The 21,002-nt window shown below is 39.0% G+C and overlaps 1 protein-coding gene across 1 annotated transcript in view; it reads left to right on the plus strand.

Moving 5' to 3' along the window:
* The window catches only part of cdh13 (cadherin 13, H-cadherin (heart)), a 294,086-nt gene that overhangs the window by 212,406 nt on the left and 60,678 nt on the right, over positions 1–21,002 (plus strand). Inside the window, exon 9 of the mRNA XM_027272988.1 lies at positions 11,779–11,919. Within this exon, the coding sequence (XP_027128789.1) occupies positions 11,779–11,919 (141 nt within the window). The remainder of the gene's footprint in view (positions 1–11,778; positions 11,920–21,002) is intronic.

The following is a 21,002-nucleotide window of genomic DNA, read 5'->3' on the forward strand; positions in this document are numbered from 1 at the left end:
TGGCAGCATCCATATGTAGTTACAAAATCTACAACATCTGGTATTAATGGTATGACTGAATCAGGATGGGTTATAATCCTGGTGAGCATTTTCAGCATCTTGCTCAGCACATGCTTTAATGAATTCGCAAGACAAAAGGGAATCCAGTCTCATCGTATGTTTACAGAATGTGAACACAAAATTAAAAACACAATGTAATTTGTAGCTTAGGTTAGAAAGGGGTACAAAAAAGAGTGAACGAGAAGACATCAGAGGATAGTAAAAATAAATATAGAAGAAGAAAGAGAGAAATATAGAACTACAGAGCCTACTTGACAGTCCTTTGAGCATCAGCCGTGGGGGAAAATTGGGACTTGTTTCACTTGAATGCATGTTGAATTGCTCCCTGTTTTGTATGGTTTCTCTCCAGCTGAATCATTTGAACTATTCATTTTGTTCTCCGTGGAGAAGAGCTGGAATCATGGTAGCTTGACACTTATACTTGTGAAGTCCATACTTCCAAACCAGTATTTACTGTGCACATGCATCTCCTGTTGTGTAAGTATTGCAGACAGACTGTAATCCTGTCACAATGGCTCATTAAATTTCTTTTTCATTTTGTGTTTGACGCTGTGGGTTTTGTGGCCGTATGCAAACTAGATTAGCTACAGCACAACTCACAGGAGGAAAATACTGCAAACCAGGCTTTGATTTAATCAAAACGAATACACAATTTGATTTAAATTCTTTCAGCAAACATTTGCTGAAAAAAATCAATTCTTGCAAATAACAGCAACAGCTCTACTAATCAAATCTCTATTTTTAAAGCAACAACATTGATTCAATTAACAAAGAAATAGATATGTTCATCATGCTTTACAATAAAGGAACAAGTTCAGAGGACAACTTTAATTTTTAATGGCAGACTTTTGAATTGAATTTCAGCCGCATTCAAAAACTCTTTAGCCCTGAAGAATAAAGAACTAAAAAATAGTCAACCACTTAAAATCAGGATCTTTTCAGTGTCTGCATAAATAGTACTCAGTGTACATGTTCGAAGAAAAAGACACTACCATAGATTCAAATAAATCTATAACAGTTGCATATCCCTACTTGTAACTGTCAAATTAGAAACTACAGAATTATCACATGAATAGAGCTGCACTGGAATTTAACCATGAACTCTTTCAGAGTTCCTCTGCACTGCATCCACCTCTAATCGTTTATCTTCATTGGCCCCATATATAGAAGGGATACTTCACCAATTTAACAGTTTAATCCTCTCATTACATGTAGCGCAGGGCTTGAAAAAGAAGCCTCTCAATATATCCTGTGACTGTGGAGTGCAAAATCCGAGCCAATTGTTGAGCCAAATTACCTAAGGCGTTATTTTCAAACTATAAGCACCAAGTGGAACATCTAGTCTGTTTGTTTTCAAGCCTCCCACCCACATGTGCTCAAGGAGGTCATTTTAAAAAGTGGGCTTCAACTGCTTCGAGTAGAAACGAGTAAAACTTAAGGAAGAGTGGTTTTATGAAGGCAAACAGTGACTGCTTCCTCTGATATCTCCATAGAATAAGATAATGGATAACCACATTGTATTGGAGCATAAGGCAGATACAGCTAATATTATTTTTCAGCCTGTAGCTGAAAAGAGCCAAGCCAAAGAGCAGAAACAGAAACGTAAGTGGGTAGCAAGACAGGCACCTGAGGAGGAGGGAGAACTAACAACAGGCTAACGCTGACTATCGGTGTCTATATATGAGAAGTCTCGTATGTCTATGGAGAGTGTCGTTGGCTGCAATATTTTTCTTTCAAAGCTGGATTTTTATTAAAAGTGGTGGTCAAGGGAGCAAGGCTGCTTGTTGCAAAGAACCATGGTTGTGAACCACATAGGCCCAGGTGTGCTGGAAACATACTGCAGAGACTCTTAAAGTCAACTAGACATGTCAGTGTGTTTCTATCAGAGCAAGAAGACAAACGTCAGCCAAGTACATACTTTTTAAATCATTGAGTTTTATCGTTGTGCCAAACAATCCTATTTTATTTCACTTTGCGGTTAGTGAGACTCCTATTGGCTCAACAAAAAGCCTCACTGTAGTGTTGCCTTTCCTTATGATTAACATGTTGTAATTGGCAGCAGTCTCCGAACCTGCCTGTTTGTGTCACTGCACTGATTTGTGGACAACTGTCTCCGTCAGATAAATCTAACTGAATATCTGGAGCTACAGAGAGATAAGGGACAGAAGGATTTGTAGCATTTGGTTTTACAGCACTGCTCAACAAAAACTGAAAGGCATTTAAGATGATTAACTTGTGTCTTTAAGCCTTGGGCTCACTTCCTGAATGAATATTAGAAATTGCACTTCTGTCAAACGCATTAAATTATGTTTTAGTCACTTTGGATCTTTTCCCATTTACATATTTTTTTACTTTTTATGTACAAAATCTATGGTTGTAGTACTTTTTAGTCACTGTAGGTAAATACATAGGTCCAGGGACTGCTGTGTCTTCCAAACCATGATTTGATTTATTTATTTGGGTAGTGTCTGAGTGACTGATATTCATAGTTGTCAACCATCCATCCATTATCTGTAAATGCTTATCCTCATCAGGATCATGGTGGAGCTGGAGCCTATCCCAGCTGACTTTGAGCGAGAGGCAGGGTACACCCTGTTCACCAGCTTATCAAAGGGCACATAACGACAAACAATTGTTTAAACACATGACCAATTTAGAGTCACCAATTAGCCTATAAAGAGAGAACACACTCAGACACAGGGAGAACATGCAAACTCCCCAGCCGAGGTTTGTACCAGGAACCTCGCTTCAACTCTTGCTGTGAGGCGACACTGCTAACCACTGTACCACCGTGTCGCCCAGTTGTAAACCATCAATCCTCAAAACCATCTGCAGGTTTCAACCAGTGTTTCTCCATTTTTTCATTCACTGGGTTTAGTTGAGTTAATTGACTGAGTAAATTAGGCGTCTAAAGAAACAAGATTTACATAATAGACTTCTCAGCATGCACTGTTTGTGTGTTAAAACTCTTCACAGACACCTATGTTTTGTAGTGCGAAGAAAACATGTGTGTTGGAAACGCCAGGTGTGGAAAACAACTAAAGATATTGAGACAACTTTGAAATTATTATTCAGTTAACTGACATTTTTCACACTACGTGTTAAAGAGAGAAACCTGTGTAGGTCTCGATGGGTATTGGGGGTTTGTACTCGCTGCTTTTATTTAATTAACTGTGAGGTGTTAATTGTGGCAGCACATATACGTTTGACAGCTTTTTCACAGGTTGCAAGTTCCATTTCATTTTACAGCTGAGAGTCAAACAAATCCAAAACCCAAACAAAATGCTTTTGGTCTGAAGAGTGCCAAAGTTTTTCATCAATTCAGTCATGTTTATCTTTAGCACATGCCACAATCGTGTATAAAACTGTAATCCTACTGCATCTGCTCTGTGCTTTATCCAATGTTTAGATAATCCTCTGTTCTAAAGAACTGTCTGCACATTTTGATATTGTTTTTAATATGCTCACCCTATAGTTCCTGTACATACAGTCTTACACAGTATGAGCAAGGAAGTTGTTGCAGGATGAAAGTTGCAATATCTCTGTTTGGTAGATTTTCTCTGGTAAAACCAAGAAAACAGAACGACGCAGCAGTGATTCACTCCTCTGATGTAACACTGTATGAGTGTGTTTAGGGGTCTTATGCTCAATTAACTGTTCTTTCATTTGTATGTAGTGAAGTTAGTTATAAATAATGTAGTCAGGATAATTGCCTGTAAATTCTACCTGTGATACATCAAGTAAACCTGAGCAGTAAATGGTGCAGTTATAAAAATCTGTATGCTATGCTAAGTATGTATAATTACAGAACATATCAAAATGTAACATCATTTACTTATATTTTAATAATTCAAAGCAAAGTGCCATATCAATATCAGTAGAGGCACGGTCAATATGGAGGGACATGCCTGAGGCTACTTGCACTTGGGTATGAAAATAATTAAAATGCATATCATTAACAGTGAAAACATCAATACAGTTTCAAAACAGATAACAAGTGAAAAGATATGTAAAGCATTTGAAAATTCCTGGAACAGCTTTAAGAGATGTGCATTAAAAATATATATTAGTCACACTGAGAAAATGTTTTTTTTAATGTCAGGTGTGGACAGGGACATTTCACAGTCGACAACATTTTATCTCCTGTTCTGCACAAGTAAGATTTGGGAATAATGAATGTCCTATCATTAATTTTCCATGCGGTATTTCTTTGAGTTCAGGTTAAAGACTTGGAGTGATGGAGTGACTCTTTTTTGAAAAGCATTAACTGGTTGGTTACATGTATGAACCAAGACAAGAGTTTCTGTATATTTTCTTCTTTCTTCTCACAGAGGAGTTTAGATTAGAAAAATGTACCAGCTATCAATATTCCTGTTTTGAAATGTACAGAAGAAGACAGCAATAAAAAAAATACAACTTAAAAATAAACACTGTCATCAGTGTGTCACCCTCCCACCACCACCACCACCCCCATAGGTCTCTTACACTCCTCTGGGTGAATGCTAACCATGCTTAAGCGGCTGATGAAAGAAATAGATCACTTGCGTAGGTTGCAGTGGCCCAGATAAGGGCCTCACGTGGCTGCCATCCTACTGTAATTAACTACTGTCAAAGTGATTAATCATATGTCTATAGAGGTGGAGTACAGTGACCTGTGAGGTGAAGTGGAGCTAAAATGTTTGAAAGAGATAGAGTTTAGAATCTAATTACAGTTTAGTTAAAAAAAAAAAGTACATTAACACCTGTGATGAAGACAAAGAGACTTGCTTAACCAAAGCTATATTACACATAAAAACACATGACAGACATAAAAGCATCACTAAAACATACAGTACAGTAACTGAGTTATTAAAACTCATGTCACACACACACACTTGCTTTGTATTAAACTACAGTACAGGTATAGTACGTGAAATCTTGAAGTGGAATTGAAGTTTGTTGCTGTGAACTGGTTTTTCTCCAGTTGATATGTGATGTGTGTCTTGCTGACTTTCTTTGCTACAGACAGCATGCCATTACCTAATGAGCTACATGCTGTACTGTCCAGCAGCCCCCCACTGAAAGTTCTGAGCACCCGGAGAAAGGTCGGATATATTTAGGACCAAAGACAGAACAAACAAAAATAAAGCTGGATGTAACATTCATTTCATGAGGAGTATGGCCACGCTGAAGCCATCATCAGTTCAGCATTTGTATTTGAAGAAGATTAATTTATTAATCCCTTAATGTGCAAATTCTTTTTTCACACGTTTTTACACATGAAGGCTCGTAATACACATACACCACACACACAGGGCTTAAAGACATGCAGATCTGGAGAGATGTTGGAGATCGGCAGCAGTTAGGGGTGCGGTACCTCGCTCAAGGTCAACCTCTGCAACTACCAGTCAATGCTCTATACCAGGGGTTTTCAAAGTGTGGGATAGTGGGCCTCCCCTAAGAGAACTCACAAGCAGCCATTTAAATACATTTGAATACATTTTTGTAAAAAAAAAAAAAAAAAAAAACCTCTTCACTTTTCAACTTCACACAATTGAACTTTTCAGCTGATTTTTTAAACACATGTTCACTCATCCGACATTTGCAGGCCGAGTAGCCCCAAAAGTTATCGCGCCTTAATGGCAGGACCCAAGCCTGGCCCCGTCTCTGCCAGGCTAACAATGAACATGTCTTCACCAGTGTGGTCGTTTTTCATAGTGGCAGAAGATAACAACAGTTATTAACATCAGTTGTTTGCAAAAGTTGTTCAGCGACGATTCCGAGAGATAGAAAGAAGACTTCGAGTTTTAATACGACACAATGTTTGAAACAAGCGGTATTAAAAGCTAAAACAAGACAGAGTGGGGATGTCCTGATTGATGATTGACACCTGTCGACCAATCGGAGTCAGGAGAATCGATTAGTACCGCCCACATTCACCTTTGACCCACCAATGACGATCCAGAATTAAATAAACCCAAAGGTAGTATATCGCACCATAGGGGTCACACTTTACTGTAAAAGCCTCTTTGTCTTTATGTAAACAACCAGGAGCTTTGTGATTGATTCAAACTAAAGCAGAGACATAGCAGGAGACATTAGCAGCATTTCTTCGTGCTGGAATAGAACTTTTGACCACGAAACAGCAAAGATCAGACATACTGTATCGTTTTTTGGATTTTTTTGCTACTCATTGGGGGCTAGCTCGCCAAGTTTTCATCACACAGTGATGGGACACATATCTTTGTAAGATATATTTTTATTTTTTCCCCCTCCTCAGAAGTCCTCTGGCGCCCCCCAAGGAAGGCGCGCCTCACACTTTTGAAACCGCTGCTCTCTACTGTAACCCATGCCAGCACAAGTCCCCACCGTCTTCACTACTGCTACACCATTTGTGCAATACAGACATTTTATGACCAGTTACCTGCAAACCTAATGATGTCCCATGAGCCTCAGCTGCACTTTTTGTATTGCGCTAATTAGCAAATGTTAGCGTCCTTGCGGACTAAATTAAGATAGTGAACATGGTAAACATTCCACTTGCTAAATATCGGCGAGTTAGCACTGTCATTGGGATCATCTTAGCCTGCAATGTGCATGCAACACTTAAGCCTTAAAGCACAGGTGTGCTTAAGTACAGCCTAACACAGCTGCTAGCAGCCTGTAAAAGGCAAATCATGTGTAAAGATGATGACACATAATAATGATGATTTACTCAGACTTCTTAAGCTTCATACTAACTTCAGATAAACTTTGGGGTACATTTGTATATGGAACACGGACTGTGGATCTTGAGAAACTGTAAACCTGGTCTATAAGTGATGCTGTCAGAGAACAAGCCAGTTAAAGCTTTTAGTCCCAAAGCTTCAGAAATATTGAACAGTTCCCACACTTTACAAAGATATAGAGTAAAGGAGTTTTAATAGGCTTTGACGATGATGGATAGCAACACACACAGAAGTAAGAAGAATCTCAAGAGAGCCATAAAGGCAACGTGAACCTTGCATCAAGAGAACTTTTTATATGGATTTGTTTTAGTATCCTCAAACAAAAGTCTACCTATGATGACAAGCAGAAAATATAACTCGATTATAGAAGGAACAGACATGTTTTAGAGACCTCCAAACACACAGCTTAGTAGTGATATGATGATACTTTCTAGTGACAAAAACAAAAGAAAGATATTTGAATTCAAGCAGTAAAGAGCTAAGGAACTGATAAAAAGGAAGATTGGTAGAAAGGTGAAGGTGTAAAGGTAAGAGGAATAATGTTGCTCTTGTAGAAATACAGTCACTCATGGGTTTTTCTATAACTCCACATTGTATCTTTTTTTTTTCCTAAGCCCTTTTAGAATTTCTCTAAGGATTTGAAAAGAGGCCTGAAGAACCATAGGTTTGGTGTTGAGAGTGAGTACTAGTGAAGGGCCAGAGGAGAACAAAGAACCCACTGCCAATTTGATTATAATATCACACCTATTCAGAGAGTTAATGCGGTGTCTCAGATGTCAGGCTGCTCTCTTTCTCTCTCATTCTGTTCTCTTCCCTTCCTCACTTATCCGTCTCCTTCCTCTCTCTGTCTGACTCTCATCCTCTCCTTTCTCCTTGCTTTGTGCCTGGGATCAGCCCTTATTCAAGGAGCTTTGATGAAATCTTTTCGAAGGCAGAATGTGACAGTCTGAAATGTTATTCTCCAATCAGATGTCTCAGAAACAAGGCCTGGCATATCATTATGTACACTCAACTTCATTAGCTCTTTGTTCAGTTCCACATCGGCCCTCACAAACATAATCACTCAGTGAAATCACTTTTGGCTTCTGAGTTTTCTCCCCACTTACATGTTTCAAAGAAAATCATTCTGTACATTAAATAGAGAGCACTGCTATGCTTCAAGTGGATACAGTGATTTATTTTGCTCTGAATTCCACTAATAGTCCAAGAGTTCATGTCTTCAATGAACCAAATTCGCTTTGACTGGAGGATAAGTCGGAATAAATAAGAAGGTTTTCAGCCATGAGTGGCTCTAGGGATGGCAGTGTTGGTTAGTCCAATACTACTAATATCTCAGCAATGATTTGATGCATTGCCATTCGGCCAGTTATGGTACCTGAGGTTTCCATGACAATGATATTTGGATTTTGACATTATGATCCATGATTTGTAATACCTTTGGTGAGCCTAAACTTTTCTTTCATGTCGTCATCATCAAGTTGTCAGATTTGTCAAATAATTTGGTTTATGACCAAACGTACGGCCTCGCGGAGGTTCCTAAACACTAAGCATTACCTCCACATTCATATTTCGGTAAATTTACAGCAAAGTAATGAAACGGTATAAATGCATCTCACTAACTAATTTTATTACATTTGCATTACATCTTAAAATGATTAATTGGCATACAGCTACTTTATAAAACAACACAGTATGACCCTTATTGCAAACTATATAACACCAACCGCATGGGAAGACACACAATAGATACAAAAAGATAGAGTCTTGCTGTAGGTGGACAATAAATGCTTTATATACTTATATATTTAATTTAGTCTACTAAAGCCCACAGGAGAATTGGCCAAAAAGATTTTTTTTCTCAGTGACTCTAACACTAGTTCTCCTCACAAAAGTTTAATCAAGTGCTGCAAGACAAACTAACAAGAAGCAGAAAAATGAAGGGGCTGACTGAGAGGAGTATCTCAATCAACACTGAGCCAGTAGAAGTTTTCAGACAACTGGAGGGAAAAAATTCCCCATTGCTGTAACTCTCGCCCAGAGTGAATTTGAACATCTTTTCTTGGCCAGGTACTGCCAGGGAGTTTATAATTGAGTTGAGACTCAGGAAATACTCATTAAGACGTTGTCAGTCGCCAGAGGAGGCCACGCTCAATGTGTTTAGACACCACGGAGACTGCAGGTATCCCAGAGCCCCTCTCTTCTCCAGCTGGAGGGCAAAAGTGTACGCCTGTGTACAGGTGCACGTGTGTGTATTTATGTGTGATTGTGTATGTGAGTTTATTAAACTCACAGGTCCGCAGAGCACCATCTGCCTGCACAATGTTTGATTGAACAGGAGCTGGTTGTGAGGGACATCCCTGTCACCCACTATGTGAGACAAACTATTGATAAAACACCTGTTTATTGTCTTGCTCTCTCCACAATCTCTTGTGGAGCAGCTGCTTTACGACAGGAGGCGGCACTTGCCTGTGTGCTGGTGTTTAAAGCTTGCTGTAAATAAAAACTGTGGAACGCATTCAGATGATTTCAGTTTATTTGGTATTTAAGGGATTTTACATATTGATACATGTATGCAATGATGGAAGGACCCCTCACCCTTTTTTCATTCAAAGGTCCACGTTTTTAAAGTGCAAAGTAGTAGTCAGTACATAACATCTTGACCCTAAGTCTGCCATACATTATGTTCCACCTGACCTCAATATGTCATTTTAGTGATTAATCTTTCAGTGTGTCTAAGTTCTAGTTGATGTGATAATTAAAACGATCCTCAAGGTGTCTAACCATTGATCGTTTGATCTCCCCCTGCCTGTCCTAGATTAGATTGATTAGAGCACTATCTATGAAGAGAACAGGTAAAAGCAGAACCCTGACAGCCATTACTGCAGCTTAGTTCAGCACCGAGCTCAGCGGAAGATTTGCGATTCTGGGTCATAGCTTTTTGTCAGTAAACAATATCATTAACAATAATCAGGTTGACTGGCCTATAAAAGATCAGGAACATGATGAGGCAGAGAACATGATGCAAGCACACTGTTGGATTTAGAGCAGTCAGAGCATGTGTAGTAAATGACAATGTAAATGCGACATGAACTAGCTTTTATCATTTCCGACCGTGAGCTGGCACGAATGAAGGCATAAAAATGAAAAAAATAAACATGAAATCACACATTGTACGTCGCTAATACTATTCTATTGCTGGTGTTACTGCTTAAATTCAGCCATGTAATGATGAAAAACTGACCTGAAATTGAAATTAATCTTTCACTAGCTAACAAAGCACTTTTTACAAGGAGCTTGAACAGTCATCTAATGTAACTACACCGTAAAACAGCCTCAGCTGGAGCTATCAACTGGCCCATAAATGTCCTCCTATAGGCATTTGGTTAGTGTTAAATAAATGCCTAATGAAGCGCCGCTCTATATGATAAACAAAATAAGGAAAAGGAAAAATGTAGCTATTCCTGTGATTATATGTTACATAAAAAGATTTTTGGCTTCTTATTCAAACCAGTAAATTGTAACATGTTTTCTTTTTGTCCTTGTGTTTATGTCAGTTTGCATTCCACTGTGTTCACATGCATCTCGCCTCTCTGTGGGGTCGATGACAGGAGTATACATCCACTCAGAGGTGAATCTACAATGCAGGAGAGAGCTCCAGCAGCATTTTCAGTGAGACAGATGGATGAAGTTTATTAAGCATGTGACAGTTAACACCCTCAGTAGGGAGAAAACACTGCAGCGGATAAATAAATGTTGGCTTTACCAGCCCCCACCTCCTGTTATTTATACACCAGAGTCAACATTTCTATTACGCATGAATTATGGCAACAAATGATTATTGCTGCTGTGATCATTATGAATGCCATCCTCTTGATATACAGTAAGGAGGTCCTATAAGGTGTTTCGTAGATTACACATGCAGACAGGCCACCAAATGAATTATACATCTAATTTGGAGATTTGTATTTCAGGAACGCTTCTTTGTAATCAAGGACCAGATCCCTCTTCTTGGCCTGTATGGGAATGTGAAAAAAACAAGACTTCATTTGTGCTGTAAGCATGAGAGACATGGGATCAGATTGGGTTTTATTAATCCTCAACACAATCTCTTATCTTCAATAAATCGAAACAACAAAAATAACCAAAAATGGATGTGAAGATTCTAAAGGCTTGACAAAGGCCACAAAATCTCAAAGTCCCAGAATGAGCACTCTGATTTTACAGATTATGTGGTGGAAAATACTTTGCCGTTCCAGACAGAGCCTAGAAACCTTGATCTCCGATGCCCCAAAGCATTGTGGAAGATGTGTGTAAATACCAGCTCAGAGCCCTTGGGGATTTTTAAAATGGATGAGCATAAACCTTATGTCACATGCTTATACTTTGATCCCATACTGCATAGCTTTAGCGACCTCTTTTACCACCCTATCTGTTCTTACACGTATGAATTTTTAAAATGTAGATTCCCAACCTTTCCCTAGAGATGCTGCAAATGTTTATTGGAGCTTTTAACACTGGTTTGTGAGTGTGAGGGTGCATTTTTACACTATGATGATCTTCTTCAGCTGTTATCCAGTTGAGTTGATGGTAGATTCAGTCCTCTGTTGAGTGGACTGTTATGAGAGCTCTCAAGCTTTGTTAAAGGGTCTTACAGTAGCTTTAATCATGGCGATAAGTATTAGCGTTTGCTCTAGGTGGATTAATTTAATCACTCACATGGCTAATCATTCATCTAATAATGATTTTTCCATGATTTGCTTCTCAAATAGATTCCTTAATATTTGCAGATCTTGCTAATCATTGAGGATATTACACTTTGACCTTGATTTTGTCTTTTCATTTTTGTACTTGTAACGTTTTGTTCCTGTCCTTCTTTACTGTTTCTTTCTCTCCAGACACAGCAACACTCTCCCTTCCTCTTTTATATTTTGTGTATATGTATATTTTTTCTATTCTATGTCTATATCTCACTTTTTTCTAACTCAGCATTGCTGTTTATTTACTCTTTCAGACACTACCAACCACGACATATGAGTTAGAGATTGTGGCTAAGGACATGGCAGGAAGTGAGGTGGGCCTAACAGGAACAGCCACAGCCACCATTACCATCACAGACAAGAACGACCATGCCCCTGAGTTCACACATCCACTGGTGAGTGACGTCTCTTTTTTTCCCCTCTCTACTTCTTTTGAATGGTGCATATTCTTTTTAATCCCATTGTCACTTGCATGTAGCTTCTACAGTACATGTAATATAACTGTGTATTCAAGAAGGTCTGAGATCATGGTCAGTTAGAGCTAGAGATGTGAATATCTTTAATGACACAGGACAGGAGGGCAGATACTTGCCAATAGCAAGCTTGAACAAGGTTCAAGCTTGTTAAAGGGATTGTTGAGGCATGTGTTTTGCCCTGTTAAGCCTTTTTAGTCAGAAATGTGCAGGTTTACTTTAAACGACATGGTAGAGAATAGCACATTAAAGTGACAGTTATTACTGTGCAGAATTCAAGAAATGTATTTGGTTTGCTCAGTTCTACTGAGTTCTACAGTTTGTACTACAATCTGTTGTAGTTAAGTAATAGGAAGAACACATGAAACCAAAGGAAATCAGAGAACAGGTAGAATTTTCTAAAATATAATAAAGAAATTTACATTTATATTATTATAGATATATATAATGATATAATTATATATATATATATATATCTATATATATTATATAGATATAATAGAATTTAAAATAAAGACCAGAAATATTATTTAAGTAAGAATCAGACTTTAGTGTTAGTACGGTGCATACTAGTGATGGTGCAGGTACTACCTGACAGATGGAATTACAAATTACAAATCCTAAGCAAACATCACACAACCAACAACCTTTTATGCAAATGAGACACCTGCACCACTCTTAGGAGCCCCCACACAGTCCCCCACCTACACATTTTATGTGCCTGTGTGTTCTCACCCACTCAAGGAATTATCCAACTTCGCATGACCTTTAACTTTCTTATATAAAGAATATCTCTGTCCTTGTCTGCTAAAGGTGAAGATGGCAAAATAACCAGCGCAGATCACAGAGAGTGCACGTGTGTGCAAGCGACATATGTGACATGTAATAACACCAGTGTAACTGGGTGATATGGGTGCAGAGGCAAGATAAGGGAATCTGTGAGCAGGAGTGGGAGTAGACGTGTTGTGGTTCAGCGATGGTTTGTTTAGTCAGCAATGCCTTAAGGCATTAGGGAAACACTAAACCAGTGCCTGTCAGTCACACTATAAAATAAAATGTACATGTAAAAAAAAAAGGAAAAAAAGGAGCCCACAATAAATCACATGCAGTCACCTCATGATGGATTTGTAAAAAACTGCTTCCATGACTGTTTACTTTTCTCTCTTCGTGCCACTTTCTCTCCTCTGCACATGAGAAAACAAAATAATAAATGGGGTCCTAAAGAAAAAGACCCTCCCTGCACCTTGAGGTGCACTTGTAACATTGAGTGGTGTTGTTCCTAATGGAAACGCCCGTAGCTGTTGTTAGGTTTGAGACACATCATGCTTTGCCCCAACCAAACCTCCCCTACAGCCCTCCCATGATACATTAGGGTGTCAGGGGAGCTTGTAAGGAGCGCAGCTCAGATGTGAAATGTTACAGCTCAGAGGGCTCGCCAGGGCCGTGCAGAGTGCACCATGTCCGTGTCCCACTTAATGTTCTCATTTCTCACTGGGAAGAGATCCGTTTAAAGGCGTAGAGAAATGGAGCTTTTAAAAAACAAGTGTTTGAAGGCGCTAAGCTCCCCATATAAATCCTCTCCACCTCCACTCTCCCTGACCGCTTCCAACCTTCCCATGAATCATCTATGACCTCTCAGAAGTCCACAATCATATTGTGTATGTGTGTGTGCTTCTGCCCTGGGTTTGTGTCAGAGGCAGCTCTCAAACTTTCGCTGTATAAATTATTTAACTCAATACTCAAGTCTTTTCATAGAACTTTCGAAAATCCAGTCCTTCAGAAGAATCTTGAGTTGAAGACACAACCTCCTGCAGACGCGATGTAAGTCTTCCAACTTGTGAGCAGGACTCAAGCAGAGAAGGATGAAACGATGAGTATCAATAGTCTAACACAGAGGGATAGATGGACAGGAAAGGAAAAGAAAAACGTTCAGGAGATGTGTTCCTTCCTGTTATTATTCATTAAATCCAGTGTAGCTGGGTTTTATGACATGACATTTTGTTTGAATCCAGCAAACATAATCCCCACGCAGGGTGCCTCTGTTTTCCCTCAAACCTACCTACCACAGCTCTATGCATAGAGACAGCTATTCATAGCTTGTGAAGTCTTTGCCTCAGACCACCACTCCACTCCTATGTAGATCCTCAGATGAGCCAGCAGGGAATGTTTTCTCGTTTCCCCTTTAATTCATCTGTCTGTAGTAAAGTTGCTGAAGTTATATTCATGTAAAGAATTACAAAACAGGTGAGCGTCAGTTTTGTGCTTTGAAAAAGAATAATTATGGACTGCTGAATATATTTTACAGATAATTCTGGCATTAGTTGTTCTGTTGCACTGCTTTCTCATTCCCCTGTGTTATTTTGACAATTATTGTCAAGGATTTGGAGGTTTTTGGGTCGCAGAGCTATAGCGATACGTTGACAACCATGCAGGACACAGACAGCAGCTTTGCATGTAGCCTTCATTAAAAACTTTGTGACCTAAATTCAAACTGAGATTTAATTTGTTCTATCTTAAGACCATTACATTCTTTTCTCTCTTTTTTTTTTCTTCTGGAAGCAATATTGGAGCTTCAGCCTCTGGGTTGGTATTTTCATTTGCAGTTGAATGACATTTGAGAAAGCCATTGGCATGTTAATACAATACATTTTTCTCCCTTTTAGCACACAACATTGACTTTATTAATCTACTGTTGGCAATTTAAGACATCAATCCATCTTCAGCACTACATATTTGGGAGGAGGAGGATCCCCAGTGTCCACAGTTATCATAGCTTACTAAGTTATCACTGATTCCAAGATATTTCCATGTTATTTCAACACTTGCTGAGTCATGGGCAGCTCCTGCACATTGCACATTTTTGCATTATAGAATGGAAGGGGTTCTAGCTCGCATTGGTTCTGTCTTCTTAATGGGTTCAGAAAGAATCACAAGTTCAAATCACAGATGGGACTGAGCAATGGCTCAACATCTGCCTACAGGGCATAGACAAGGATACGTAAAGTATATGCTAGTTAACTATCAGTTAATTGTTTGTCAGTGTTATTATTTTTAATGTAAAGTAGCTAAAACTTGTCCATAACGTCATTAGTTGACATTAGATAATGTGAAGGCTGTTACATAGACTGTGGAACTGAAGCATCTAAATAAAGAGGATCCACTTGAAGAAATTTACTCCTGTAAACTTTGAGAAAAAATAAATATGAATGAAATATATTAGAATGTAACAATGAAAACCTGCTTTTGAAAGAAACAAGAACAAGAAACGGGATTAGTGATTGGTTATCAAGAAGTACAGGGCCGTCAATGTAAAAACATTAATCTGCTTTTAGGTGAAAAATATTAAATGTTGCAATACACCCTGCACAGATAATCACAGATGCTATACTTAAATGAAAACATATAGACTAGACTATGCTTCAAGCCTTTTATAAAAGATCTAAGAATTCAGCTGAACAGCATGCCAAACTGCCATTTCTTTTCCCCTTAGTAAGTCCTTTTTAAGGATGGATGATTCAGTGTAATCTATCTTCCATATTAAAAATCATAAGCTAAGGTATCCTTTCATACAGTACTATGAAATTTATTACATTTTGCTTCTGTAGGGGATTGGGCTCTGACCTGATTAATTTTTATAGCAAGAATCTAATCCTATTTTTATGAGAAGGGGAAACAAGAAAAAAATCTTTTAGTTCTGTCATCTGAAAGGCTGAATATGCATTCTCCTGTAACAACGGCGAATATTTCTCCTGATGAATTTTATCTGCCAATCGCAACTAATCTCCATGTGTTCTTTTAGTCTCAGACGCATTGTCTCTGAGATTTTGAGCTGTGTTGAATTAGATATTACATTGCCTTGCTCGCACGGTATGGAGGAACTTTTTGTTGATATTTTTAAACTTTTGTACCAGTTTATGCTGCTATCAAGAGCACACGCTGACATACCCTTGTCTTACACTGAGCACCTTTTGCCCTTTACATCTGTTTCCATCTCTGTTACTTTGTTCTTCCTTGTCCACCAATATCCTGATCCTCCCTCCATTCTCTCCCTGTACTCTTGCACTACTTGTCTCGCCTCCTCTCCTCTCTGGCTCTGCTAATTCCACAACATGTCTGACTGGGTCTATTTCCCGCTGCTCCTCATAACAAGGCCATGATGGACCTTATCACTCCTGTCACTCAAACTAGCTGACAGCTAGTCTCTGTATTTTTTTTCTCACTCAATTTCACGTTTGTCTGTCTTTCTGTCTGCTCTCTCTCCCTCCCTCTCTTTTTTTCCGTCTACCTCTCTCCTCTAATGTGGCCAGATAGAATATGCTCACCTGCAATCCATCTGTCCCGCTGATAAAGACGTTACCGGTGATGGGTGTAGCACCAGGAACAGGGCAGCAGGGCCCTGTCAGTGCTGGTCTGTCTTGGGGATGGCTAACGGGTGTCATGGATTAGTCTGAGCTTTGCATGATTGCTCCGGTAGCTCGGAGATACACACGGCACTTACCCTGGGTGATTCGGTGGCGTAGTCAGCCAGACTCCTCTATGGAAAAGGATTTGAGCACTGTACGCTAGGTTAGAGGCACATTATGAAGGACAGAGGTATGTAAGTGTTTGCGTGCATATAGGGGTTTTGTTCTTCGACATTTATACATAAATTGAAGTTAGAGTATGTCCTTTAAACGTTTGCAATATGATATGAAGTGAAGTTTGAAGTGCGCATTTCTGAATTTTTTTTCATGTTATGCGGGCTGAATAATACGCTGAATACCAGGTAATTTTATTCAAATGTAGTGAATAGTGTAACACCACTCGACAACCCCAGTCTTTCAGAGAGAGTGAAAAAGCACTAGAAAGAAGTGTGAAAAACTACTTGAAATAGCAACAGGCATGATGTCCCTGAGTTGGGAAGTTTTCTTAGAAGAATGTTAATAATGTGTTAGAAATCACAAAGCTGGTCTCTTTATAAGCTCAAAAAGGACTCACTTAAAAAGGCTGCTGCAAGCACAGTTTTCTCAAAAGGACTGGCCATGATGCAACATTCTGTGTATGGCTCTATTAAATTTAATATTCATTTTGTTGTTATTCGTAATTTTGTATCACACCCTACCATTTGCCCTTGTTGAGAGAGGTGACTGACTGAAGCTTCAGCTAATAGTCTTTAAATCTGTGAGCACTGGTTGATTGACATTTAAATAAAATGAGTTCATGTGCAATTGCTCATTGCAAAGTAGCAGTGTACATCCAATTGCAGATAAGGAGTATACAGAGCAAAAGGAATAAGTAATCTGTGTGGTCTCATGTTCCAAAACAAAAATGAAAGAATGTTTCATTATTTATCTTTTATTTATTTATTTGTTTACTTCTGCAGTAGTGAATGTAATTCTGTTTTTTTTTTATTTTCTAAGTCAAAAAACCAAGACCTGTATTGAAACACTTCAATGGACATATTAATGAATACTCGCTGTAACAATTATGCACGCTTCAAGTTAATGAGTTTGTGTGATGCATCATTCAACCATGTCCGACACAGATGATGCAGGGTCAAAAGTCTCATACATCACCGCAGAAGACCAGTGGTTCAGGTTCCAGTGGTAGCACCTCCTGCTTAGTTGTCTGTTTGCAGCAAACACAATTAGCAATGATTTGTGGGTAGGAAGCCCGTTAGGTAGCATGTCCTTGCCACTGTCATAGTGACGCTTACCTGGTGATTGTGGCACCATACATCATTGTATCATGCATTCCTCCTGGCTGTCAGAATAGACCTTTTCACAGCGGCATGTTAACTTGAAATAGTAGGGTCAACGCACTTGGTTCCAATGATGCTAATTAAGGTTCCGTTAAATAGTCAGGGTGCTGCTGTGGTGCATGTTGGTTCACTGGAAAGGCTCTGCTGCAATAAATGGAACTGAACTATCATTAGTATCATTGGCAACACCTGTGTTTACCCTACTATTATACTATCAAAATGGATGCTGTGAAAAAGAAATGTCTATTGTATCTTGGTAAGAAAAAAAGAACATCAAGACACATTCTTCTCTTTTCTAGTCACTGCAAAGGTAAGTTGATTGTCATGAGTAGCGGCGGTATTACCGACAGGTAGTCAAAGGTATGGGAGGTCTGGTGGTTGCAGTAATGTAACATTGTGTTGTCTGCAGCTGATATGATACGTTCAAGGACTTTCTCCTCAGAGCCTCATGGTGAGCTGTTTAGCAGTGTAGTGGTAGATATAGCAGGTTGAAACAAATAGTGGAAACTTTTACTTTCACTGGGGAGCACATGGGTGAAAATGCAGCAGAAAGTACATGTGGACTGTCAGGTTTGGGTTTTTTTTTTGGAAAGCTACAAAACTCCTGGAGGCAGAACTCTCCAGTCTGACCAGTCTCCCCGGACTGTCTGACACTATCCTCTGTAATTCATCAGCTGTAACGCTTGGATGGCTGCCAGTGTTTTTGACCACATGGTTATTTAATACACCGTGTGCCTGTATTCTGACTATTCTGTATACTTGATGAGTTTATTTATTTATTTATTTATTTTTAACTCAGCTGCAGTGACAAACAAGAGAGCTGTCATGTTCCGCAAAGGTAGAAAAGCTGCTTTGCTGAATGTCAGATTCATCAAAAAATCTATCTTTGGAAACAGCCTTAGCAGAAGCTGTTCAAATTTAATAAAGACATAGGTAAGCTCATTAACTCTCCAGGCACACTTACTGTATGCAGGATTAAAGCTAGGTGGAAGGGGGATGAATCAAATGGGGGGTTAGAGAGAGAAGTAAGTTGCCAATCCTATACACAGACACTGTATAGGATTGTGGGGGAAGATGACACATGCACTTGGTTTCATTTGAGCTTCATGCTTGTACAATGAAAATTGTGCCTTTTTTTTTACAGATTTGTGGTCTGTCTACATCTCGTTCTGCTGAGAGTTAAGCTGCTTTGAAAGTAGATAAAGGAAATACAAGCGGCTGCTTGAAAATGTACATGATTCCTGTTTAAGTCAGGGATTTCTTTTCCAAATCTGACATCTACCTCAGTCATTTGTCATTTTAATGGGGCCTAAAAATACTAAATTAGTGCAAAGTTTTATGACTTTTTATGAGATGTTATGTTCAGGGTGCCACACGATTTTTAGATTTATGTTTGTCATGTCTTTGCAGCGTGTTTATTTACTTAAAATAGACTCTCTGCTTTCTAAGAACTGTCTTGGGAGGATCAAAATCGTAGCAAGTAAGCATGTTATGAAAAAGATGCTGGAAGATAACCAACATGCTCAGGAAGACAAACTTCAAATGCCTCTGTTGCAGCGCCTCCCTGTTGTGACGTGTCAATGTAGCAAATGCTATTCAGAGGCAAAACAGTCTTGTCTCAGGAGGTTTAATATGATGGGCCACTGTTATGTGTGTTCTCTTCTTCTTTGGGGCAGCAGGGACGTGTCACAAAGTACTTTCCATTAGGACAAATGAACAGCTGCTCAACTGTCTGTCTGGCTACCTGTCAGTGTAGCCCCAACTGCCATCTGTATACATAACACATCCTGACAGACATCCAGGAATAAAATAAGTTGATTTCAACACTGTCCATCCGTCTCAGGTTGTGTGTGTATATGTGTGTAAGGTGCTGTGTCCTAACGGAAAGAATAGGCTGAGCGTATGTGTGTTTCCTTGACTGTAATTACGTTCATGTGTCACTGTGTTTATTTGTTTATCTCTGTGAGAGTGAAAACAAGATGGAAAAGTCAGATTTATTAATTTTATGATTTATAGCAGACCAGTATTACACTCAAAACAACCACACTTTTACTTACTCTGAAAACTGACTCATTTTGTCTCTGACCTATTCTCTGACTTTATACTCAGTCTTTATCCTTGTATAGAAAATATTGCTGCATACACCAGTGAGACTACAAGAAAAAGGTCTTGGTCACTGGTTTGTAACAAGAAAACAATGCCAGCTGGCAATGAAAGACAAATTAAAAGCCTCTATAAGAAATAGGAGGCAATTTCCATAGTAGTGTTAATGAGGCAGAGAGCATTTAGTGTTACTCGGTAAAGCTGACAGATGTGTATACTCTTCCAAGGCTTCACATCTCTTTCTCGGGCCCTTTGCCAAATATTTCAGGCTTTCTTTGCACCCCCATCTGTTGGAGATGGGATACATTGAACGTTGTTGACAGTGTTGAGATGAAGGTTTTGTGGAATTATGGTGTACTTTCAGAAATGAACCAGCTGTTTTGCTTTGGTTTGCAGATGTTTGCTAATGTAGAAAGCAAACATCTGCAAGAAAGAAGGCTGAAAGTTGAAAGAAAACCATTGAGCATTGTCACACAGCATCCCTGAATGAGTGTGTAAGCGATTAGGTAGTCTTTATAAACAGATATCTGCATGTGAATGCAGAATCATAGACAAAGAAAATATTTTGACACTGGAAGTGTTCTGGTTTGTAGCCTGGGTTGTATTGAGTAGGTTGGTAGGTTGCAGCAGTTCCTGTGGAGAGAATAAGAGGTGGAACACATTGGCTGAAATGGCTAATTTATTCGCTTTTAGAATAGTTGCCCCCAGAGGATAAATCGCCTTTAGACGGTAGCCAATTGGTTCAGAGATTGGTCGTTAGGTGACCACATTTGCCAAATATCTGGCCATGGTGAAGTAGTAATTGTTCATTTTATTTTGTCTTTATGTAATTTTTAAAGCACCAACTTGTTGCTCATCAGACCTGTTAATGATAATACTGACACTGTAAACTGAAAACTTTCTCCTCCCAGCTGTACAAAGCCCAAACTATTACCCTGACTTATAAACTGACTTATATTAGTCAACTGTAGTCAACTGTCAGGAAATTGTAAATCACAGACAGTTCAGGGAGAGCAGTCGAGGACATCAGAGGGAAAACCAAACAACATAGGTTCTCTGTGATTCAGTTGGTATGTGACCAGCCATAAAGCTCTATGCACTCCTCCTGACTGTGGAGGCAAAGTAGCAGTGTGTTAAAGTAGAAATTACATAGTGTCACTTT

Source organism: Larimichthys crocea, chromosome XXI, assembly GCF_000972845.2.
Source record: "Larimichthys crocea isolate SSNF chromosome XXI, L_crocea_2.0, whole genome shotgun sequence".
Classification (NCBI taxonomy): Eukaryota; Metazoa; Chordata; class Actinopteri; family Sciaenidae; genus Larimichthys; species Larimichthys crocea.